The sequence below is a fragment of the Branchiostoma belcheri genome, unplaced genomic scaffold, assembly GCF_001625305.1.
Source record: "Branchiostoma belcheri isolate BF01 breed outbred unplaced genomic scaffold, Haploidv18h27 scaffold183, whole genome shotgun sequence".
NCBI lineage: Eukaryota > Metazoa > Chordata > Leptocardii > Amphioxiformes > Branchiostomatidae > Branchiostoma > Branchiostoma belcheri.
Window position 1 is genome coordinate 160,251 of NW_017803302.1, and position 25,400 is coordinate 185,650.

At 42.1% G+C, this 25,400-nt stretch overlaps 1 protein-coding gene across 1 annotated transcript; it reads right to left on the reverse strand.

Annotated features, from left to right (window-relative positions):
• Positions 1 to 737: 737 nt before the first annotated feature.
• LOC109467602 lies at positions 738 to 17,638 on the reverse strand. The gene is made up of 11 exons (XM_019765619.1): positions 17,551 to 17,638; positions 12,772 to 13,052; positions 12,314 to 12,434; positions 11,293 to 11,417; positions 9,087 to 9,254; positions 4,823 to 4,956; positions 3,017 to 3,195; positions 2,289 to 2,453; positions 1,567 to 1,680; positions 1,175 to 1,242; positions 738 to 1,085 (listed from the first exon to the last, which is right to left on the reverse strand). The coding sequence occupies exons 1-11, from the start codon at positions 17,636 to 17,638 to the stop codon at positions 738 to 740; spliced, it is 1,791 nt and encodes a 596-aa protein (XP_019621178.1).
• Positions 17,639 to 25,400: the final 7,762 nt, after the last annotated feature.

Here is a 25,400-nt window from a genome sequence, read left to right on the forward strand (position 1 = left end):
CATGTGAGTGTGATAAAGTGATAAAGAATACAACACAGTGTATTCCGCATTACCCTCGGTCCCCCCACAGGTTGGGTCTCCCTTCTGCCGTCAGGCGATCCAATCTGCAGTTGGGCTGGTATCTCAGATGACATGGAATATACCGTGTAGTACTCTATATACTGGAGCTCCATGTATTTTATAATATACCGTCAAAAATAGCAGAGCAGATCTTCAAACATTGCATATGATTGGTTTGTTTGTTAGTGGGTTGGTTGGTTGGTCGGTTGGTTGGTTGGTTGGATGTTTGGTCCGTTGGCTTGTAGATGGTAGGTACATGTATGTTAATGTTTGGTGGATTCTTTGTTTGTTTGTTGGTTGGTTGGTTGGTTGGTTAGGGTTTGCAAAACCCAAAGTGTACAACTCCTTTACACCTTTGTGCATTTATATTGTAGTCCAATGCAATAATGTGTATTCTGACATGTGGATAGCACATTGCTTGGTGTGTGATGTTCCCTGAATGTCACCCATGCGAATTGAAGGTCTACCGCACCATACCTTACGTGCTGTACTATAGAATGGAGAGTCTGCATGGGAAGATCCTGAAGAATTAAAGCAAGCAATTCACAAATAATTTACCAACATCGCTTAACGTAGAGCGGGCCTAAACTATGATTAACGATGTATCGAAATAGCTAACTGCGCCTTACAGAAAAAAAGGCATGCAGACCCTCACTGTAGCCATGCTGAATTCAAAACTATAAAAACAAACGAGACTGAAACCTGTGGCCTGTGGAGCGGTGCTTGCTGTACGTGTTGTCAGTCGGCTCACACTCGGTGGGGTTACAGCAGGCGTCTGGCTTACTGTCGGTGTGCTTACAGCAGGCGTCTGGCTTACTGTCGGTGTGCTTACAGCAGGCGTCTGGCTTATAGTCAGTGTGCTTACAGCAGACGTCTGGCTTACTGTCGGTGGGGTTACAGCAGGAGTCTGGCTTACTGTCGGTGTGCTTACAGCAGGCGTCTGGCTTACTGTCGGTGTGCTTACAGCAGGCGTCTGGCTTACTGTCGGTGTGCTTACAGCAGGCGCCTGGCTTACTGTCGGTGTGCTTACAGCAGGCGTCTGGCTTACTGTCGGTGTGCTTACAGCAGGCGTCTGGCTTACTGTCGGTGGGGTTACAGCAGGCGTCTGGCTTACTGTCGGTGTGCTTACAGTAGGCGTCTGGCTTACTGTCGGTGTGCTTACAGCTGGTGTCGGTGTCGTACCTATCACAGAAAAGCCTTGTCAAGTAGGTTCAACTAGGAAGCCAATTGCAACATTTGCAACCAAAGCAAAATAGCAAAATGATTTTCTTCATCTTTTTTCTCATCTCATTAATTATTGGCCCTGCAGCTATCGATGAACATACATGTGCCACATACATGAAGGGCACATCCACAAGTTGACACAGATCTGTTACAGAGTTCTTTTCTCCGGGTCCTCTTCTCTTTTGCACAGTTCATAAAAAATTACTCACAGTGCAGTATAGTAAAATACATAGTTTCCTTAATGTATCAATTTCCCTGCAAGAAAGAGTATATTATCCGTACCTTGTGAGGCAGCAGTGCTTGTGGAAGTCTCGCCCCAGACGGCGTTCCCCACCACAGTGGCCCTCTGGTAGTTCTCAGAGAAGCAGTCCATCTTCAGTGTATAGCTTTCATAGTCTGTGTGGCAACACGCGATTTGAAAACTTTCAGAGACAAAATTACTTGATTACTTAATTAATCTGTCCAACACTCTGGAGCTTTATAGATGGTATAACCAACCTTCGGCGTAACACACCAGCTTCACAGACACGCAGCACAGCGTCAGCTAGCTACGACTGTATATTACACCAAATTACCTGTTATATTCAACCTTTGCACAGCTAACTGCGGAGTTGTTTAAAGCTGGAAATAATCTAGTGATGATGCCTCGACTGTACAAAAAAACTATAAGTATTAATACTATTACTATTATTACGAGCCCTGTATGTTGTTAGTCAGGACAGTCAGGATCATATGTGGTCTGTTGTACTGTGGCAAAAGCCTCTATACCAGGCGTCAGGAGGCGGTTGGAACCAGTAGAAATTGGTCAAATAGAGGGATAACATGCCAAGGGAGTTGGTCCGCAAGAATGTACAGTGTGTGGCAAACTGTACTTTCTAGCGGACCAACTCCCTCATCATGTTATCTCTATATTTGACAAATTTCTACTCTTTCTAGCCACCTCCCGAAGCCTGGTGGAGACTACTGTGGCAAAGAGCTAAACTTTTTTTTAAACTCTGCCTCACCCCTGACACAGCGCTTGACCGGGAAGTTTCCGCAGGGGAATACGTCCTCTATGATGGCGTAGAGGTCAGGGTCGTGCGTCTGCAGCTCCGTGCGCGTGTTGACGTGGTTGTGGATCCCGTCGGGCGGATTACTCTCGTGGTTCACGTTAAAGAAGCTCTGCACACCTGTAGATAAAGAAATGGAGAAGATACTGTGTTCTGTATCACGCTACGTCATGACATTATGGTATATGTTTGTACACCCTTATATGCTCTGACAGCCCTATGTTTGGACACCTCTATATTCCGACACATTCTGCCACCCATGCCACCTCATGTTCTGACATCTCTATGTTCTGATACCCTTTCATTATGTGTTATAACACCCCCATGTTCCAACATCCTACATTTCGACACTTCTTGGGGTTCTGACATAAAACTGTCGAAAAATCTGACAATCTTTTCTCCAAATTCTGGACCTGATCTCCTTGGCTAGACATCCTCTATGAAATTAAGGCTGTGTCAAATAAGGTAAGGATTCCAAATACATTTTCACCGCATTTTACCTCATCAAGATAGAATTGCGCATTTTAATGACAGCTAGATGATATAGTACCAGGTTGTTGATCGTACTAGCCAAAAGCACTACGTGCGCCTGTCTAAATCACTGCTGCGGGGACGAGTTGAACCCAATGGGAGTTGACCGATACCAGTCTGGCTCCCAGGGTATTTTGTGCGCTTATACCTACCCTCCGCCCAGTATTCGTCCCTGGTGTCGTCAGCGTAAGTGTTTGCCCACAGTCCACTGGACAGGGCATCGTCGTAAGCAGCCTGCAGGCGGGTTTCGAAATCACTGATGACCTTCCGGGCGCCAAGGATGTCCAGTCCGTGGGCAAACTCGTGGATGAAGATGTCTTCAACACGGTACCTGTTTGAAACGTGGAAAGTATTATTACTCCGTGAAGGAGGTCAGGACCTCCGGACGGAGTGTTGTGATCGGCTGATTTTTCATGTTCGCAGTCAAAACACTGGGTTCTCTTTGTGTAATCGGCACGCAATTTTATACGCCGCCTGCGGGCATGCCCGTGTTGATGCACGAATGTGTATTTTTGCCGTTGCTGCTTTCGCGGTCAATGTAATATTGCAGACGCACCCCTACAATTACGAGGCGAGTTGGAATGGTCCAGAAAAACGCGTTGTTTGGAATAGCAGTGGGGGGTGGAACTTCATGCAGATACGGGGTGGTTTTGATAAGTGGTTCCAGATGTTTTTGCCCATGCTTAAGAGATGCCAAGTTTTTTGGAAGATGTTCGCAGCCAAAACGCATTCTTCCGTACGTCGCATTTCTGTGTAATTTCGCATGTGGTGTGGCATTATGTCCGGGATGATGCACGTCTTTTTATTTTTACCGTAGCTGTTTTGATATTGAAGTAAATGCATATTTTAGAAACATCCCTACTTTTACAATCCTGTGGAATAGGCTGTAGGTTTAGGCAGTTGTCTGGTAGCAGAGGTACTCTAAGCAGATATCCTGGTTATCTGGCCGGCGGTAGTAACACTCGCGGTGCTTACCGCAACTGTTGCTGGAATTTGGCCTGTTCCAGGCGCGCTTAATTAGGTACAGGCACGGTAAGACGGTGGGGCTGTCTTTGTTACTAGACACGACCATGATAGTCCGATCTTTATGTGAATGCAATGATTGTGTGTGTGTAATTAAAATGAACTTCGAACTTGAAGCACAGTATTTTTACACGCCCTGGGAGCAGTAATGGATTTAGCTCTTTGTATGTTTTATGCTTGTGACGTGCCCTCATTGTATTAACCGTTGCCTAATTATAATGTCTGCACAGTAGGTCTGGCGTTGACGCTTGGGATTTTGTTGAAATATATAAAACTTCACGGAGGATTGTCACCTATGGCTTCTTGTTGAAAGTTAGTTTACTAAGAGCCATGTAAAGTCGTCATAAAGTCAGGTTAAAGACGATTCTGTACAGGCAGAATGTTCTTTAGAATTGCCAGAATAGGGAATCAACAAAACTTTCAGCAGTTTTTAAGCGTGTTTTTTAAGGCATGGACACCCAGGCTAATATTTGTAAGTCAATCCTGTTGGTTTATCATACATGTATGTGCTAATATATGAACCAATTCTTGCCAGACTGAGAACTGTCTGTTACAGTAGTGTTTTAGGCTGCAATGGCAGAGAATTCTGAACTCCTATTGGACTGATTTTCATACTGATCAAGAATCCTGAGCTACTGGCAGTTCTGGGAATAGTTCCTTTTGGGCTAATCTCCAAGCACATCTTTCAGTGGCTGCAAAGTCACAGTTGCTGTATATACCGCCAAGACAATCATAACTGTCTTTGAAGCCACCGAAAGATCTGCTTGAAGATTACTCTCAAGCTGCAAGCTCCCTGACAGCGAGAAAGTGTAGCCTGAATACCAGACCTGTTATAGCTCCCGAGTCCTACATCCTCCCTGCAAATAGAGAGGATGTAGGACTTGGGAGCTATACCAGGTCTGGTAACCAGGTTAGAGAGATTGCTACATCCTTACGAGTCATTGCTGAAGCAGAGCACGTTTTCCTCGGCCCCGGTGGACACGGGTCTGGAGACGGTGCCCCCCAGGCCTCTGGCCCGCGTGTTGAACGATGAATCAAGGTCTGAATGCTCAGGAATATCCAGCGTCACCTGTAAGGAAAAGTCATCAAGGCTGAGTAATAACGGTGTAAGAAGTAAGAAAGACAAACAGGAATCTTGTGAACTCAAACGTGGACCATTGTCATCTTGGACCAGTCAACTCATCAGACCAACACCATTGAGAAATGTTGGGGTTAGGAATCAACCTAGGTGCTAGGTGGGTATAAGGGGTCGGGCTAGGACTCAACCTAGTTGTTGTGTTAGTGTTAGGCCTAGTGTAAGGGTTAGGGTTAGGGTAAGGATTTGGGATAGGTCCTCACTTGTTTAGGGTTAGGGTGACAGTTTGGGTTTAGGGTAATGTGTTAGGGTTAGGGTTATATTATTAGAGAATAGGTTGGGTTTGGGTTAGGGTTAAGCAGGGTTAGTGTTAGGTCTGATAAGGGTTAACTAGTTAGGTTAGGGTTATGTTAAGGGTTAGTGTTAGGGAAAGGCTTAGGGTTAAGTTTAAAGGTTTAGTGTTAGGGTAAGGGTTAGGGTTAAGACTTGGTCTGATTAGGGTCAGGTAAGGGTTAGGGTTACAGATACAAACGCTGCCTACACAAATTTGCTAAAAATCTTCTCTTTACATTTTGACAAATGTTTTCCACTTACGGCAATCTCAACAAAGCGTCACCTTGGCATCGACAAACCTTGGTTTACAACAGGGCTGCGTAAGTCATCTATTAGGAAAAATAGGCTATATAAGAAATATGTAAGGAATCCTACTCCATTAACATTACAAAGATATAAAACGTACAGAAACAAATTTAATTGTCTGATTTGTATGTCAATGAGGAAATATTACCAAGACCAATTCATTCACAGCGGCATCAAATAATATAAGAAAGACTTGGAAAGTAATTAGTAAAATTCTCAACAGAAAAAAAATGAACAAATAATCTTCCTACCAAATTCCATGAACAAAATTCGGAGATATCTGATCCTAAAGATATAGTGGAAAAACTTAATGATTTCTTTGTCAACATTGGCCCGTCCTTGGCGAAAGAAATAGATATAACTGACCGATCACCCTTATCATATCTCCAAGACTCTAGATCCTATCCCCCTGTAAGCTCTTTCGAGGCTCCTACGTCGACAGAAATTTACGATATAATCACCAATTTAAAAAAATGCAGCGCCAGGACAAGATAAAATCAGTGCCAGTCTTTTCAAACAGATCGCTACAGAAATTTTAAATCCAGTAACACATGTATTCAAGACTTCTTTGGAAAGTGGTAAGGTTCCCTCTAAGTTAAAGTTATCTAAGGTTATTCCATTACATAAAGCAGGGGATCCGTGCGTATCCACTAACTATCGCCCGATATCACTATTACCAGTCTTTTCAAAAATCCTAGAAAAAATCGTATATAAACGGATAGTGAGTCACATGGAAATCAATAACATCTTATACACACACCAATATGGCTTTAAAAAACACTCAACATATATGGCACTCTTGCAACTCATCAACAAAATCACAGCAGCCCTTGAAAAGAATGAATACACCATTGGTATATTCTTAGACCTATCTAAGGCATTTGATACGGTAGATCATAATACTTCATAAAAATACTTCATAAAAAAATAATGGATTTGATGGGTCCGTCCTGTGTTGGCTGAAAGATTATTTAAGTAACAGAAAACAATTCGTCTCTAATGGAAACATCAATTCTTCTCAGAAACCTTTAACCCTACCTAGACCGGGGGGGGGGGCTAAAAGTGCCCGCGCCAACTTTGATGTCACCTACCATCTGAACGGCTACCGCTAGAACGGCCAAACTTGGTGACTTTTCCTAGAATATTGTTGGCAACAATTCTCTATCATTGGAATAAGATAATAATTTTTTGTGTTGCCATGGAATGCTGACAGGCATTTTTTGCTAAATTTAGTACTTTTTGTTTCAACAATGGAATTTTATGGGTTTTATGTCAAGTTACTCATGGTTTCTAATATTAATAACATCTCATATAATTTTATGTAAATTTTATCATTAAATATGCATAATTTATGCTAATTTGATGACTTCATTGGCCAAAATCCAAGATGGCGGACCATATCATTAGAACAGGTATATACGGGTTATTTTCCTTAAAAATGTCATCAATACTCCCCTTTCTTTTTACAAAAAAGGTTCATATGAACGTCTTTAGTCTGTTCACAATGTATTTTAGGCTTTATCCTGAAAAAAAACAACTATTTTTCAAATTTCAAGATTGATGATCCAAGTTGGCGGATAGCTAATGTATGAATGACGTCATTTCATGACGTCACCGGTGTTGCTATGGGCAACATAAGACTAAGTACACCCTAATAATCTGTCATAAACACTTGGTAAAGTTATGTCGTATACCGTTTAGTTTTCAGGGAAGAACCTATCTACGGCGGTTTTGGCCAATAAAATCACATTATGACGTCATAATGACGTCATATTACGTCACAACGACGTAAAAATTGTAGATATGATAAATTTTTACTAGTACACCATCCTCTGAAAATTTGGTGGTCATGCGACATACCGTTCGCGAGTTCTGAGGGGGGGGGGCACTTTTACCGCCCCCCCCCCCCCCCCAGGTCTAGATAGGGTTAATATAAAAAAAAGACTTATTATAAAAGTTTTATTATTTTTACTGGACCAAAAAAGAAGTATGATAAAGAAAAAGTCCATAAATGATAAACGTATCAATCAAGTAAACCACACTCGCTTTTTAGGAATACTAATAGATGAAAAACTTAATTGGAAGATACATATAGATTTGATTTGCAATAAGATTCATAAGAACATAGGTATCATTAGAAAAATAAAGACCCTCCTCCCACGAAGAATATATCCATATCTATCATATTGCAATATTAGTTGGGCGAGCACTTACACAACTTCAATTAAATCACTCTATCAACTACAAAAACACTTTGTTAGAATTGCAGCTAATACACACTTGACAGCACACTCAGCATCTCTGTTTCGCGAACTACAAATTAGAAATGTATATGACATAAACAAATTACAAATAGCCATTTTTGTCCATAAAACCGTTCATAATACCAATAGTTTACCAGATCAATTCAACAGTTTTTTTACATTCAACTCCGACATTCACCAGCACCATACGAGACAACATAACCAATTAAGGCCGATCAAGACTAAATCCACACAAAAACAATTTTCAATAGCGTATAGAGGCCCCATCGTCTGCAATAAGTTAAGCCAACTGCTACAAAACTGCCAGTAAATTCCTGTGTTTAAAAAACTTCTTTAAAACTTTTTCTTACAAAACCCCAGTACAACTACAATCTGATTTATTTGTTTTCCTTGTCATTTTCAATCTTTTGTTTTAATCGTTTATTTTTATGTTAATTATCTAATCAGTTTACTCTGTAACAGCTACCTGAATTCCATGTATAAGACTTTTGTTTAATTTCTTTTTAGTTAGTTTACACACTTCAGTTATTATTTCTGTGTCTTGATTTTGTTTAATTAATCAATTATTTCATTGTTTGATTTTGATGTTTAATTCAAATATGTTTTGTCATAAGTTACCTGTTTGGGGTACGCCCTTTAAAAAACCATCTAGGTTTCTGGCCTACTCCGCATATTCTTTGACTACTATTATTTGATTGTGTAATTTTTTTATATATGTGCAAATGGTAAATAACAATAATAATAAAGTTAAGGGTTAGTGTTAGGTTAAGAATTGGTCTGATTAGGGTTAGGGTTAGGGTTAAGCTTAAAGGGTTAGCGTTAGAGTTAAGACTTGGTCTGATTAGGGTCAGGTTAGGGTTAGGGTTAAGTTAAGGGTTAGTGTTAGGGTAAGGGTTAGGGCTAAGAATTGGTCTGATTAGGGTCAGGTTAGGGTTAGGGTTAAGTTAAGGGTTAGGGTAAGGGTTAGGGCTAAGAATTGGTCTGATTAGGGTCAGGTTAGGGTTAGGGTTAAGTTAAGGGTTAGGGTTAGGGTAAGGGTTAGGGCTAAGAATTGGTCTGATTAGGGTCAGGTTAGGGTCAGGGTTAAGTTAAGGGTTAGTGTTAGGGTTAGGGTTAATACTTGGTCTAATTAGGGTTAGGGTTCCCTATATAAAACTGTCAAGAGTATACGAAACTGTCAAAAGAAGGGTGGGATCATTGGCTGCAAAACGGAGAGCTTACCTCAGTATCGTCCATGATGGCGGCCCTGCCATAGTAGTTATAGTATGAGTCTCGAACGTCCTTTCTGTCCGCTAACAGGAACAGCACATCGTAACACGCCCTCCGGAGGGCGTCATCCGGTAGGATGGAAGAGCCAAGGATGGGGATGCCGTAGGCTTGGAGATATTTCTAGTTTACAGGATGTAGAAAAAGTTAGTGATTTGTCAGTGATATTACAGTGAAGCTTTAGTATTTTATCAAACTATCATACAAATCAGTCATATGTGGCTAATCTCCCTTAGTTTTTTCGAAGAGACATATTACATACATTTCATTTACACATAAAAGACAGTAAGTACATACTTTCCAATTATAGCTATTGGCAGACTTACATCTACAAATCTACGTAAAAGCCTCTAAGGAATGTTAAAAATGGTTTTCATATTGAGAGCAAGAAATTAGATATTTCAGACTTCCGGTGAGGTGTGTTGGGTGGATGCGAATGTATTGGAAGAATGTATGACCTAACTTACTCCCGTAGTACACATTGTGGACTGTTTTCCATACCACGATTACACAGTACACATTCCTTCCACTACACTACATTCCACCATCCAGGACATACATGTACAGGATCACAACGCTGACAATCTATTTATTTATTTATTTATTTATCTTAACAACGTATGGGTAGTCTCTTCAGCCCCGCGGGGCTGATTTCCAAGAGAGCCCATAATAAATAAACAAGAATATAATGCAAACAAGGATACAGAAAAGATAATATAACATAAATTAAATCAACATAAATTAAGCAAAACAGTCGGTCGATGGTCTTTGGAGGGCCAGAGGTCAAATTCCGAGTAACTTAGGGAATGATACAAAATAGTATTAATAATTGAAAATAAGAATGATGAATCATATAAACAAAATCAAACAAATCAATAAACATAGTTAAATCAAGGTTGTCGAGATCGTCATTGGATAGTCAGGTGTCAGATGGGTTCAGATCTTCGTCTGTCTTTAAAGGCTTTAAGTGTGAGTGCTTGTTTTACGTTACATTTTAGTGAGTTGTATATTACTGCTGCCCTGTACGCAAAGGAACGTTGTCCTGCTTTTGAAGTGTAGTTGGGTCTGTGCAGGAGATGTGATTGTCTAGTGTGGTAGTTGTGGATTTGATTATTATAATTGACTGAAAACCAATCAACTGAAAACCAATCTCTGCCCACCCAATTCCAATCCTGGCTGCTGAAGATGAAACACATACACACAAACTTCCCCTTAACCAGCTAGCTCTGCCCAAAGCAATGTTCACTTCCGTCCTAGTGTTGAGCCAAATCCCTGAGCTGCCACATACGTGAGGTATCAGGTGTTTAGAGTTAGAGTTAGGGTTGGTGTTAGGGTTAGATTTAGGGTTAGGGTTAGAGTTGGAATCATTGTTCAGGGCTACCTGGGGTAGACTTACGATTGGAGTTTGGTTGGGCTTAGTCTCCCACATCAGGACCCCTCCCACCCCTTGTCTCATGTATATTGGAAACCCCCAGATAGTGTCGGAGTCATGTATTTGGTAGCCCCGAGTTTATTTTTTTTACCAGTAATTACAACTCAGGCCATTTTGGCCTACTTTTCAGGTAATCCAGGATACAAACATTCCCTGGGCGGCTGGTTGTAGGATGGCCGGCAAAAGAACGCGTTAAAAATTCTACAAAACGCAGTATCAAAACTCCCACCCACCCAGAGACCTGCACAGGACTCTTTTATTTGACAGTATTTGGTCATGTATACAAACAAAAGCTGATTCAATCCATAGCTTCCAAAACCAATGTTAAATTATCCCATTCAAAACCAGTTATCTTCAATATACTCCTCTCATGCCCTGCTCAGATTTTGTTTGTTTGTTTATTGAGATCTTGTTTGTCTCTTGACATATTGATTACAACGTACACTCAGATCTTGATGTACGTTGGAAAATACATATCTGAATCTACAAATGCGACACCATAACTGACATATCTCCTGAATTACAGAATGTAATAAACATAATAGATAAGCTTTATTATTATTATGGATTAGCTCTGTTAGAAACATGCCTAATAAAGTTCATTTATCTACTCTAAGGTTTGATATTTCTTTTTTGCCATACATTGTACCAGTTACAGTAGTTGAGCAATAAAGTTGATTTGATTTGTATATGGCTTGACAACGCAAGTAGAAACAAAAGGCTGCAAACCTGGTAGAATGACGTGTCCAGATTAAGCTCGCTCTGAACGTCAGCCGGGATAGTCGTGACGTCATAGCATTCCCATGTGTCCCAGGAGCGACCACGGCGGGTGTTGGTGCAATGAGCACCTAGGTCTGAGGGGAAGATATCCGGAAAATAACATTTGATTTATAAATGATGCAGAATGTCGTAAAAAAGGTTAAAACTCTTGTTTCTCCTCTCTAGTTTTCATTCCTTTCTTATTTAGTTCTACACAAATTGAAAACGGGTAGCTTGACACATTCTTTTTGTCTCCTTTTCTATGTATAAGGCTCCGTGCCATTGAAATAGGTATTAAAAAAAAGAAAATAGTTAAAACTCCTGTCTATTTTTCCTTCTTTTTTGATTTAGCTATACCCTAGTTAAAAACGGATAAGGAAAGGGATCTTGATCCAATTTTAGCTCACTGAAGAGCTGTACAGCACTAGGACCTTTACATTTAGGCACTGCGTCAAGGTAATAAATAGAATGTCTGTCTAGGGAAAGAAGTTTTTTATCATGACTCTGATGAGCAACTTGGTTGCCACGTTTAATCTGAAGAAGGATGTTATAAAGATATAACGTCCTTGATCTGAAGAAACAAAATATTCCTATGTTCATTGAAACCTAGACTCTACCAATCTTCAGAGGCCGCACTGGAGAGAGTAGAAATTGGCCAAATACCAAATACACAGATAACATGCAAGGGCAGTTGGTTCACCGAAGGAGTACATTTTGCCTCGTAACGTACAGTAACGTAACTTAGTGTAGCGTAAAGTTAAGTCAAGTCAAAGATGTTTTCCACTATGAGACTTTTTGTCCAACAGCATGATAGCGACACACTCATGTGACAGGCACATACATCACAGCTGAGTAGACAGTTGAGATCATCTAGCCCGGGCTGTTTTAGTCAAGTAACGTAAAGTATACATAACGTAACGTAACGTAAAGTCAAAGTTCTTTCCACTTTCGACACACTCCTATTATGGGCTGTATGATATGAATAACATACTTGGGAAGCATACACCACAGCTGAGTGGACAGTTAGGGAGCATGTAGCCCGGGTTGTTATCACACTCTCCAATGCTCGCCAGGAAGGGGCAGTTAGAGTTACTGTCTGGGCAGGTAGAAGTCTGGAGTTGGAAGAAAACAAAAACTAAGAATTAAAAGAAGTTTCCAGTGGGATATCCCAAACAATGAATGAATGAACGTAGACGCATATTGTACGCACATACCCGCTGGGTTAAGTACAGGTCACAACAAAAGAATAGATAGCCAGTTCTAGCCGTAACGCCTTTGCCGCCTGACATCTGCTTGGAGATAAGAGCCGATTTACACCGGGCAAAAATACCAATTTGGTCTGCGTCCTGCCACAGGAAAATCGACGCAGGCCAAATGATATATATCTTTTTCCCTTTGCCGTGTAAATCGGGCCTAAGCTAAGACGAAACGTGGTCCCACGATACTCACGTCAGGACAGCCCACCACGGTGACGTTCAGCGTGGCGGCGTTGCCGACGCCGTTGTCGGCCGTGCAGGTGTACACCCCGCCGTCGGCGTCCGTGGCGTTCGCCAGGGTCAGCGTGCCGGCGCTCGTGTCCACCACGACTCGCGCCGGTACCGGGCCCGAGTCCAGCGTCCAGGTGTAGGTCGGCGCGGGGTCCCCTCCGCCGTAACACGTCAGGGTCAGGGTCTCCAGGTAGTACAGGTTAGCTGAAGGCCAGGCGGAGATTACTTCTATGTCCAGAGCGACTGGAACAAAATTACACTTGTGTTAGAATAGTTAAGTTCACTGTGCACTGAACCTAGAGGTTTCTGTAACAAGTCCCAAGTTAGTACAGGTTAGCTGAAGGCCAGGCGAAGATGACATCTATGTCCAGAGCAACTGGAACAAAATAACACTTGGGTTAGAATAGGAAAGTTCTTTTGTTCACAACCACTCTGCACTGTAGGTGTTGCGGTATCAATGCAGTCCCAAGTTACATTTGGATCGCATGTAACACTACACTGTAATCTTGAGATTTTTCATGACAATCTTAAGATGAAAACTGAAGGTCTCAAGATCTTTCCAGGATGTTTTCAAAGCATCTTGGGATTTTTCCATAGCATCTCAAGATGCTTTAAAAATACCAAAATTGTTGAAGACATCTCAAGATCTATAAAGTAATCTTGAAAGAAATGTTGAATTTGCTTTCTAAACTTTCTAATATTTTAAACAATCTATATCTCAATCTTGAGACCTTTCGTTTTTATCTTAAGATTTTCTGAAAGTTCTTGAGATTGTCATGAAAAATCACAAGATTGTCTCATAAGACCTCAAGATTTCGTCTAAAATATTGAGATCTTTGCACTAAATTTTGAGATGTTTCCATTCTTAACGAAGCGTGAAGATCCCCGCTGAGGGGTCATTATGATCCGCTATGGAACAGTTTTATCATTTATTAGTACAAAGTGCTCTGCTCAGTCCAAAACTAACCTGCTCGCTGTTTACATCAGTTTTACGACTGTTTAATTTTGCTTGGGAATCTGTTTTTCAGTTTGTGTAAATGCGCAGCTTTATGCAACTGCGTTCCGATGGGCTGCAGCCCAGGTCATCACCTTTAAAAAGGGCCTGTTTTTAGTTATTTCATAGATTTAAGGACTGTCTAAAGAAATCTCTGTCTTCGTGCAACATCGACCATAGTCAGTGGTCAGCTCTTGCCACTGACCGAGCTGCCTGGCGACATACAGTTCATGACTCAGTCTCTGCCTTCGAGAGGAGACGCAGAACTGCCCTCGAAGAGAAACGCAGTAAGAGGAAGAACCGCACCGTCACGGCTCCAACACCAGACTCATCACTTACCTGCAGCCAGTGTGGCCGAGTATGCCGGTCACGCATCGGACTTGTCAGCCACCAGCGGGCATGCAGTAGGAGAGGGAAGGACCCTTAAATCTTCGGACAACGAAGCCAAGCCAAGAGAGAGAGATTATACCCCAAACTCAAACATTTATGTTTTTCTCCTCTAGTGAACCCCCCCCCCCCCGTGTACACTATATGACATCCAGTAGATTTCTAGCGGAGCCCAATCATAGGGCTGCTGACGCGTCACCGACTAGCGGCTATTAGCACCTTGTTTCATGTAAATGCCATGAACTCAACCAGAGCGCGTATATTGTTTCTTGTTTACATCAGTACTAAGTACTAGTACTTCCACAATCAGTTAGTAAAGTCATACCTTAGTAAAATCTACTTTGATGAACGAATCAAAACGGGACTGTACACATTCAAATGTGGCTGCACTAGCGCTAATGGAGCGACCACTACTACGGGAAGGAACGGATCTTAGCGAAGCCGAGATTTGTGAACCAAACCCAACCCACCAAAGACGGGCCGCCAAATACAAAAATGGAGGGAAATGACAGACAACAAGCCAACAAAGACAACATCACCAGACCAACAAACTTGGAAAACACCACTTCGATCAAGCGCTAACGTTGTAAGAACTGTGGAACCTCAAACTAGTATGTTTGCGTCAGCGGAAAGGCTGTCGAAGTAACCACTACATGAAAAACTGCGGCGAAAAAGTAACATGGGTTCGTCCCAAATCTAGACGCAAGTGAGCTACAAAAGTAATAGAACCTATGCATCTTGCTTGTTGCTGTCAACTTACCCGTTAAAGATTGAACCGATACCGTACTATAACTTGCCATACCCGGCCAAAGACGACTACATTACTGTTACTCTTTATTTTGTGCTGTATAATGTATATGCGTTACATTATCTATCATTGTCATTTCTGTGAATTCCTTAAAACATCTACTGTTAGTTTTGTGTAACATTACGTAGTGCTACAATCTGCGTAAAAAGTGGGCTTCATTACGTGTAATCTGCTAAGTCGTGTTGGTATTGAAAACTGTTTTATTGTGCCGTTCTTCTACAAACAGCCAGCAGAATTATGAAGATACTCGTTCTCAATACACATGCTGCAAACTAAAGTAATGGCAGTCCTACGAAAATTCTGTTTGTAATGTATAAGCGCTTTATGTCGACGTACGATGGGTGTGAAATACATGTTTTCGCCATCGTGTGCCACTGGCTCGGTGGTAATTGGCTACTTTACAAGTGAAAGAACCGCGTCCGTGGGCCTTGATAAATTATTCAAATTATTCAGCAGCCCTCTGATTGGTTCCCGCTAAAAATTTACTGGATGTCATTCAGTGACGAGCCAACCCCCCCCCCCAACGGAAAAAAATTGCGAAAAAAATTCCATAGCTTGCGATCTTGCGTGACAAAAGAAAATATTGGGACTTTATTATATGCGTTCCGATCAAATATGGGGGATTCGCGGGGACTGCGGCGCTTCACGCCTCCGCCGACTTTCTTTTGAGTATTCCACTGCCACCACCGTGAACATATCAGTACGTGAACAACTTGATTTTTCTCACACCGTGAAATTTTGCCACCGTGAGCACAAAAAAGTGAATTACAGTATTGTCTTTTGTAGAAAAAGTTCTCCTCTATGCATTATGCCAAGTTTGGGTTGTTGGTGTTTCCTTCCTGAGTAACAGGTGGTTGAAAGTTACCGCCCCCAAGGCTGATCTTGCGTCTCCCGCCATGTATACTATTAGTGCACATAATGAATCGGACGTCACAATGATCGCATCCTCTCGAAGCGGTTTTTGTTATTGATTCCATAAATGCATTCCCTCAGAGGGAATTGGTTTTGAGGTAACCTTCGGCCATGTGGTTTTTGGATCAAGAAGGTAACTTACACCCGTCCGCGTGCCCACGTGCCACCCATCCAGCTGCCTGGCATGATTCGGTCTTCTCCCCACACACACAGCATGGAAAGTTATCCAGAGAGCACAGCTGTGTTTGGTCAAGGACCGCTTGGCTTGATCAGAAATATGACATTCCCTCCCCAAGAACATTTAGGCAGGTCGTACGTGGGTTTATTCAAACAGATCACACAGAGAAAGGAAATTATCCGTCCCTTGGGAACCCACAAAATGTTAAAGAAGTCCTAGGAGTAACAACTTCAGATCAGACGTAAATTCCAGTCTCTGGTGGAGGATAGAGTGAAGTGGAGGATGGCTTTAAGTTTGGTTTGAGCGGGAACTCGACCAAAGTAAAGTATGTACGTCATTATAAAATGTATGTCCCTGGGGAAGAACGGCTGATTCCTCCTATAAGTGTATTTGGTATATTGCCCCACACCTCCTCCACCCATCCTGAAAATTTCACTACATGCATGTGTTTATAAAATAGGGAAATCTGTTAATTTCTTGAATTACAGAATGTAATAATACTCTTCCTAAGAAAACACAATAGATTAGCTTTAGTATCATTATGGACTAGCTCGTTAGAATTATATCTTAGTATTAGTTTGTGTATGTACCATTGTTGTTTCTTTGCCATACATTGTACCAGCTACAGTTGTTGAGCAATAAAGTTGATTTGATTGTAATTAAGACTGCTAGCTCCACCACATGCAATAATGTATCATTCAGACGTCGCATTGGCAATGATCTTATTGCCTGCCTTGTAGTAAAAGTGTTTCAGAAACCCCCGCCCTAGAGGACGAAAAGGATCGTCTTCTGTATTCCAATTTAGCCTAGGTCAACTGGAGGCCATCCTGTGCCCCGAGGTGGGTAAATATACATGCGGGAATGTGTACATGTAATAGTTGGTTGAACATAGCTGTAAGTAGTCAAAGTATGAAAGGGCCTTGTAAACAAGTGTGACTTTACATGTACTTTTCTTGTGAACACAGGATACATGGAGCCATTCTATTGTTTGTAGAAGGGTCGAGTTGGTCGATATATGACCTGCTTTGTTTTGAAGCTTTTGGAGATAACGTCACATGTATTAGGATCACCGATATAAGGTAAGACGACAAACTTTTGAAAAATATCTCCTTTATTCATAACATTTGGTTCTGGTGCCAATAGGTATTGGTACGTTACTGGTGGCGTTATATACTAGAATACTGTAAGCAATAAAGATCGATTGTGGGACGTGTTTTCCGTCCGTCCGCCTGCCACGACGTCCAGAACACAACCGAGCAAACCGGAAACGGCGCGCTCTTTTACGCGGTACTATGTTCGATAGAGTTAGGTATATAGGAGCATTAGGTCGTTATATAGAACAGATTTACGTTTAAGAAACTGAAGGCCCCGACCTTCCCCCGACTTTGCGCCGACCTACTCCTAACCATGGTCGAGAGGCAAAATCTGAGAATGTGTGCCAGGGGCTTGAGAACCCACTCACCTGTTACAGTTGGGAGAAGGCAGACCACAACGAACGCCCACAGCCAGCGGCGCTCACAGCGCACCAGGGCTTCCCAGACGGTCTCCATGCCAATTGTGGTGTCAAAAACCACACTGTTAACGTCCAGATATTCAGGATACTAACAGCACCGGGCGGTGTTAAGATGAAGGTTACTTCCCTGTGTGGTCACGAGAATCGTCTTTGTTTACTCTTAGCCAGTGCAGCTGGTGTGACTTTACACATGCATACCTGGCATTGTGACTGATAACCCGTTACAACCTACGGAATGTGCATCACTAGAGGACAAGTGTAAAGGGGACGGGCTCATTTCATTGGTATCACATATCTGACAAGTGCCTATTCGTATATCATTTTACGAGGTATTCGTGAAGAAAACATTTCTCAACAAATCGTCCCTGTCAACTCTCCCAGTTGTTGAGATTTAACAGTGCGTGCAAACAGATACTGTAGGCAAGCTTTCTCTCCGGTTCAATATCGTATCTGAAAGCCTCAAAGGCATCGGATGCAATTTCAGGGCGGCAAAAGAAGAAATATCCTGAATGAGGAAATCTGTCTGATATTGACATTTACTGCCATTTCACGGCACCGTTTTCGTCATCATTTATACTTTTAAGCGTTTGAAATAGCCTCAAAAGAAGCTACCTGTCCCTTTATTTTTTTGTTCCACCAATAGATAATTAGAACCAGCCTACAATGCAAAACAAGCAACATTTTCATTCACTCATTCTCTGGTACAGGATAGGTGAGGACAGAATCCAACTCAGTCAGAAGTACATGTCTGTTTATTCATTTACCCGCTCGTGCGCACGTGGTGGAACGCTTGACATTACAGGTGCCGTTCACTTTTTCAAGATGTCAGCTCTGAGACCAAGCTGTAAGGTTAACGTTTGAGACACTCACGCCTGGAAGGACCCCTAAGGGTAAATGCACCCTACCACTATACTGTTGACGCAGCATTGATAAACAGTGAGCTTGCATGGCTGGGCATGTTTGCCTCGACCCCTGTTGTGTATGGTGTCAGCATAGGAACAAACTCACATCACCTCACGTGGAACGGTTCTTTGTCACCCTCAAGTGATGGCAGAACTTTAAAGTATGTCATGTTTGTCTGTCTGTCTGGCCTCAGCTCGGGTCCGAGCATCTGGGTTCGTGTCGTCTCAACCTCAGCTGTTCTGGGGGTGTCGATGTCTTAGGTGGCTGGTCAGGCCTAGTGAAGTATAAAAACGTCGGGGGCACTTTGTTTACATGTCATGTTTACATCTAAGATAAATGAAGGTACTGTTTTTGGCACAGTGCGACGCCCGAAGTAAATGGTGCAAAACAAGAAACCCCAACAGTCGCCTAAAGTCGGCAGCGAAAGTCGGTTCATTTTCATGCCACATTGTTAAAGTGGCAACAAGTTTGCACCAAAGGTTTTAATACTTCAATGTGTGATTGTAATTTACGTCTACTTCTCGACATATTTCAGTTATTTGTAGCTGGCGCTAAAACAGCCCACACGGGGCGCACTTATGATCAGTTTGTGGCACCGCCACTAAACACCAGAATGTAAACAATTATAAACATACTCAAGTCTCATACAAATGTCTATAAGAGTTTTAAAACACCTGAACGCAACATTTTCAGAGCCCATTGAAACCAACAGACTTATACAACTCGAAATGGACTGAATGCACACATTGACTACATAATAGCAAAGCCAACAGCACTGTGGGTGAATTTAAGGGGGGAGAGCAAGTAGAGAAATCAGAGCCCAAGCATACATGTCTATTGTAAGACCCAAACTGGAGTATGTGTCCACTGTTTGGGACCCACACAACCGACTCCACGCGCACTGACAAACTTGAAGATAAAGTAGAAGAAGTTCAGAAGAGCGCCGCTAGGTTTGTCACCGGTGACTACAGATCAACAACAGGCATAACAGATACCCCGAGAACACTTGTATGGCCTACCCTGCACCAACGCAGGCAGCAAGCCAGACGTGTTCTAATGTACAAAGCAGTTAAAAATATGATAATCTTTCCTATAAACAACATTCTTACCAAAACTAGAGGACATCACTTCATCCAATGTAAGCCAGAAGCGTATAGAGCTAGTTACTTTTAACGAACCGTCATCGAGTGGAACGTTCTACTAGGCACACTCGTACCAAGCACAATTTTTTATTTGTTTAGTCGGGGTTGGCCAGTCAACTTGGCCACCTTGACGTTGGACTACGAAGGTTTAGACGTAACGATGAATCATGAGAACTACTAAATAACGCTTCAAGCTGAATTTAGGATGACAAATAACACGCCCAATAACCCTTTACGATTAATATACCCATAACGCTCAACGTTGAATTAGAGGGGGGCTCCTAAGAAACTTACGCTTGCTGGATTTGTGATAATTTCCGCATGCCATTTTCCGTTCAGCGTAATCGGTCGTTTTAATTAGAGCGTAATTGCGAATTACTGCTCTAATTCAACGTAGAGCATAATTGGTGCATTTTACCTAGAGCGCAATTCGCCGTTTTCATTCTACGTAATGCGTAGATGCCCGGAATTTATCGTAAAACCTAATCGATCATAGCATTTTTCTTCCTTCATTGTAGGTAAGAAATGCTCAAACTTTTATTTCAGTTGGAGTACACGAGTCGAATCGGCCTTTTCGTCTTTTTTATGAAATGTTTCATTCTCTGGATTGTGATTTTTAAAAGATATATTCAGGGAGGATCGATGTGAAATCATCCTCCCATGGCAGGGGCAGCGGCTCCGAATTCCTTCTAGTAAGGGGTGGAGAAGGAATTCGGAGCCGCTGCCCCTGCCATGGGAGGATGTGTGAAATATGTAAGGTTTGCTCGCAAATCTTGTGTAGAACGACGTTCTCTAAAACCCCCAAACAAGCCTCTTGGCTTTTGCAATGCTCTACCGAATACCCCCTCCAGACAGATCGTATCCATTCGCCGCCATAAAGTAGTGCGAGACAAACAGGACACGATTGTTGTATGAAATATGCCAAATATATTGTTAATTGGACAGTTAACACATACTAGTATGAAAAATCTTCACCTTGGTGCGGTAGATTCTATTTTTGCACTTTATTAGTCATAATATGACCCTCCAGATGTCGGAGCGGATGGATATTATTTGGATCCTGCGGTCGCCCGCAGATCGTAACGTCAGTGTAGGGCGGCCATTGTGAGGTAAGGATCGGCGGTCGCTTGTCTGAGAATTTTTCCTCGAAAACATGCAGTTGTGGCGTAGAATAGCTGTTTCAGAGTGTGTTTAGGTTTGTAGTTGTTACTGCTGATGGTCGTTCTTTTCGTAAAGGTCACTTTCGGCGTTCAGATCAAGGAATAATTCGTGGCGTGGTAAACGAATTTTTCGGTAGAAAAAACGAAATTCTCGCCAACGGCGGCCGGGCGGTAACGCTTGGAAAGTAGCTTTTGTTACTCTTTGTCCTGCTGGACAATGTGGCCGAGATATGTTTGTGGATATGTGTGATATTTTTAGTGCGTGCACACGCCAGTTTCGGTTGCATTTGGTTTGGTTCTTTGTGTTTACTGAACAAATAAACTATTCTGAGAATTAGACCGTGGGCATAAACAACGTACCCGTGAAGTGCAGCTTGGCCGTTTTGGTGCACAGATGACTCACTACATACATCAGAATAACGTGAAGTTTGATTGGAGTCAGCCCTGGAGAGCGTGTTTTTTTTTCTCTTTTTTTGGGTAGTATTGCGTGCTTCTACCGTCATTATAATGAGGTTGAAAGCACATGTAAATATGGATATCTTCAGTCTAGACAGCGCGGGGAAAGTAGGAATATGTATGACAACTATCCCCAACTTCAGCTTGGGCCAAGGAAAAAAAATGTTGTGTTTCCTGTTTCGGTCCTGAAAAAATTAGGGTCGGTAGGTAGGGATTATCTTATTTTATTTTTTATTTTTATTTTTTTTAGACTTTGCTGATTGCTGTGTTTATTTAAGTAGAACAAGTTGAAAAATCAATATTATATTTCAGGGGTCTCCAACTTTGCGCCCTACGCCGCGCGCAGGAGAAGCTGTTGCATTTTAATACGTACCATTCTGAAATGCAGTTTGTAGCCTTCTCCTGCAACTTGAGTTGAAAATCTGTCTAACTTAGAGATAGAAAATCAAGCCCAATTAAGTACAAATATTTCAACATAATAATTGGTTGGTATGGTACATTGTCTAGTCTGGTCAAAGTTAGTGGATTCAGAAGAAGAAAAACTTCTGAAGGAAAAAACGCCTGAAGAAAAAAAAATTTTGAAGAAAAAAACTTTCGAAGAAGAAAAACTTTTGAAGAAAAAAAAACTTTTGAGGAAAAAACTTCTGACGAAGAAAACTTCCGAAGAAAAAAAATCTGAAGAAAAAAATATTATTCAGCGCAAAATTTTGATTGGTTTCTATCCCAATGTTTTCCTAAAAATCGATAATGTGATTGTGTCAATTTTAAACGCCCTAAAATTAGCTAAATCGGCGCGATGATTGCGCAATACGCGTGCCCTATGACCTTTGACTTTACGGGTCACGCAGCTCTAAATGCAGGCGCCCTCCCCACCTCGGCCGTCCGATTTGCCGGCAAATTTCTACTTTTTAAAGGGTTTCGGGACCTAAAAACTAATACCAGAGGGAAAATAAACCACATACGTTATTTTTATGGTAAAAATCGCTAAAATGGACCAGGCATTTTTCTGCCGCGTTGCCGATTTTGAGATTCAGGACTTGCGGCCACCATGTGCTTTACGTCGATAGCGAATTTTCTACGGTTTCGTAAACGTATCGGCTTTTTTGTTAAACTTATTTTCGGGGTCGAGGGCTTTGTTTTACAAACAAATCAGACAATAAGCGTTGTTTACACGGCTTCAAAACGCTAGCGGGGCGCCCGATGTTCCACCAATGACAGCGATTCTCTCGGTAGCGTCGTGCAAATGTTTTGGTTCAGCAATATGCAGCGTAGGGGTCCACACAAAAATAAGGCTAGGGTCGGCGGTTTTTTTTAGGGTCGGTCGGGAAACAGGAAACACAACATTTATTTTCCTAGGCCTTGGAGGAGGTTTTAGATACAAGGACTAGAATTCTATTAGAATGCTTGCAACTTATGTGTACATCTCGCACATGGTTAAAGTATTATAGATGCATTGTTTGATACCATGTTGATGTAATTTTCAAATAAATGGGTGTTGTATATTTTTTATTTATTTTTTACTGTGCAGGTCAACCGAGAGAGAATTGTGACAAGACGGACGTGTTCACCTGGAACATGGGTCTGGTGAAACACTAATTGGAAATGGCAGAACATCCAGCTTACTCAGAGTGTGTAGTTAGGTGTTCTTTAGAAGCTGTCAAGCCTCTTGGAAACCCAGACTTCGGGGACTGTGCCTCTGGCTCAGTGGGGGCTTGCTCAGCTTAGTTAGGTGGGTTTGTTGGATGTTAATGCCTCAAATCAATGTATCATGTTTGGTCTTGTCCCTTATTCATTTATATATAAATATAAAAGGCACACTATGAATGACAGATGTGAGTTAGAGGAAAATTATGTTCTGTTCAAATACATTTGACAGATAACCTCGAGCTGTCCGAGCCACTCGTCGTTCGGCATTATCTCCTTAAATGTCGTCCATCTCCTGAAGGTAGCTTGTTGTTGGTACCGAGTTCCCCTCAATATCGAAATCGACGAGCTCATTTGACTGCAGGGAGAAGATTTTCCCAATGCTCTTGCTGGCTGTATTCTCACACTCTCACTCTCTTTATGTGGTAGCTTGTATGTGGCTACAGGATCAAATGGAACAGTAACCATCCGGCTGAAGATTCTAGAAAGTGTAGATTCACAAACATATATTGCCAGAATATCAGTTCATTTCACATGAACTGATATAAAACGGCTGTCCATGAAAAACCTTGTTTATATCCTAACTTTACTGGTTGTGCCCTACAAATGCGAATGGCGTACATTAAGCAGAGAAACTTAAACTTATTTTGCTAGTATTGTTTGTTTGCTTTGGCCCTTCCTTTAAGGTATGTTATGAACCGCTACAAAGCATGGTCTCAGTGACTTCTTACAGCATTCTCTGCATTTGCTCGCAATACACGCTTCGTCAAGACAACGGTGTACCACCGTACTCTCCGTTGGACAGTACTGTCAGTTACAAAGACTCATCCCCACAGTGGTGTACATACAGCCATACACCGTGACTCCAGTCTTTCCCTCTTGTGTACAAGACACAGCCCAGTGGTCTCCAATGTGATGCATCTGGATGCACTCTGACATTGCTGGGACTGGTAGGCAGCTGGGGATGTTCTTACCGGATGACTGTGTCCCGAAAACCATCCACGAGAGGATACTAGTGTTCTTCGTTTAGCAGGTGCTAAGCAAAATTAATGTGCCTATCAGTCAGCCACTGTTCTCCTAGTAGTTGTTGCCGGTCCTCCTTGGTCAACCTTGTATGGCTGATGGTCATCGTTGACTGTTGGTGATCTTGCCGACATGGCGAAGGACCTTTTCGCATAGCCGTTGCCGAGTTGGGGTTAACGAATACCGGGTCTGACATGGTGATAGGAGGTGGAGTTTGAGGGTGATTTGATGGAATGTTTACATGCTCTTTTGATGAAATAACTGCTGTGTCCTCTTTTGCTGATATTGTCTGCTCACTGTCAGTTTCTTTTGGTCGGTACGTATAGTTCCTTAGAGGTGAAAGAATCATGGTGCCAAACAAGTTTTCCCAGCGGCTGTTTCTTCGGCTGTTTCTTCTGCTTGCTTGATGTTTGCTTGGCACTGTATTTAGGCATACACGTTTTGATTTGGGCACCTCCATCCCACAAGTACCACATTGCTTTACATCTTTCTTCTTCTTTTCGTCCGCAACACGTATGTCCACATTGTTCACATATTGGCCCCCTTGCAGACTTTGTTCATTGGCTACTTTAGCAAGCCTCTCGTGAACTAGCCCGGTGCACCTCACCTGATCTTTTTGAAGTCTGAAGACTCATCTTCAATTTATCGGCAATCGCGTCATCTTCCTGGGCTGCCCTGACGTAGTTTCCCCACGATGCTGGTGATATATCTATTCTGTACCTCCATCTGTTCCTGATGCTCTGCCTGGCATACGCTGGTGACAACACTACATGCCATCTTACCCTGGGCTCTCACTGACCACTTTTTTTTTTTAACTTTTGGTCATTGCCACGTCACTGTCTCCTTTCTGGAATTGCAATGCCTTTGTAGCCATGTTGTCGAGGTATGTTTTGACAGTTTTTGTTAGTGCTACAAGATTAAAACAAAAAACGGTCATGTACATCAAGCCAAACATTGCTTCCATGAAAATGTGGCACATTAAACCATGATTCTCAGATTTTAATCCGAAGGGAGAAATTGGACCACTATAAATTTGAACGACGAAGGACCCCAAGGGCAACTGTAGTCCATGTTGTTCGCAATACTTAACGTGGGCTGGAGTGAGCTCCTCCACTACTTCTGATTCCACAGTAACTCCGCCCTGTGTCGGGGAAACGTGGTTTTATACATGGCGCATTCGCATTGAAGTATCCGTTCCCAAACTTTTGCCACCATGACCTCCTCTTTGGGTCAAAGAAGGGGTATATGTTTTTGTGCTGGATCACCAGATTAGCAGGGGGTTCTGGTTCCTCAAAGTGCCATTACGTGTGACAAGTTTACTCTGATCTAATATGATATAATAAGACATTTCAGGGCAACATTGTCGGACCGAATATTTCAGAAAGATTTGGTCCGCGTGATAAAACGGTCCGGCCCTACGATCCTTTAAACGGAGTTCTCGAAGTTATGGAAAATAACGTTCATCACGTGT

What these genes read in the sequence shown, in the direction of transcription:
- LOC109467602 (XM_019765619.1), bottom strand. Translation starts at nt 17,638, where the DNA reads ATGGAGACCGTCTGGGAAGCCCTGGTGCGCTGTGAGCGCCGCTGGCTG. An exon ending in CCTTCTCCCAACTGTAACAG is followed by an intron (nt 13,053 to 17,550) that starts GTGAGTGGGTTC and finishes ATTTTGTTCCAG; the next exon opens with TCGCTCTGGACATAGAAGTA. An exon ending in CCGTGGTGGGCTGTCCTGAC is followed by an intron (nt 12,435 to 12,771) that starts GTGAGTATCGTG and finishes TTCCAACTCCAG; the next exon opens with ACTTCTACCTGCCCAGACAG.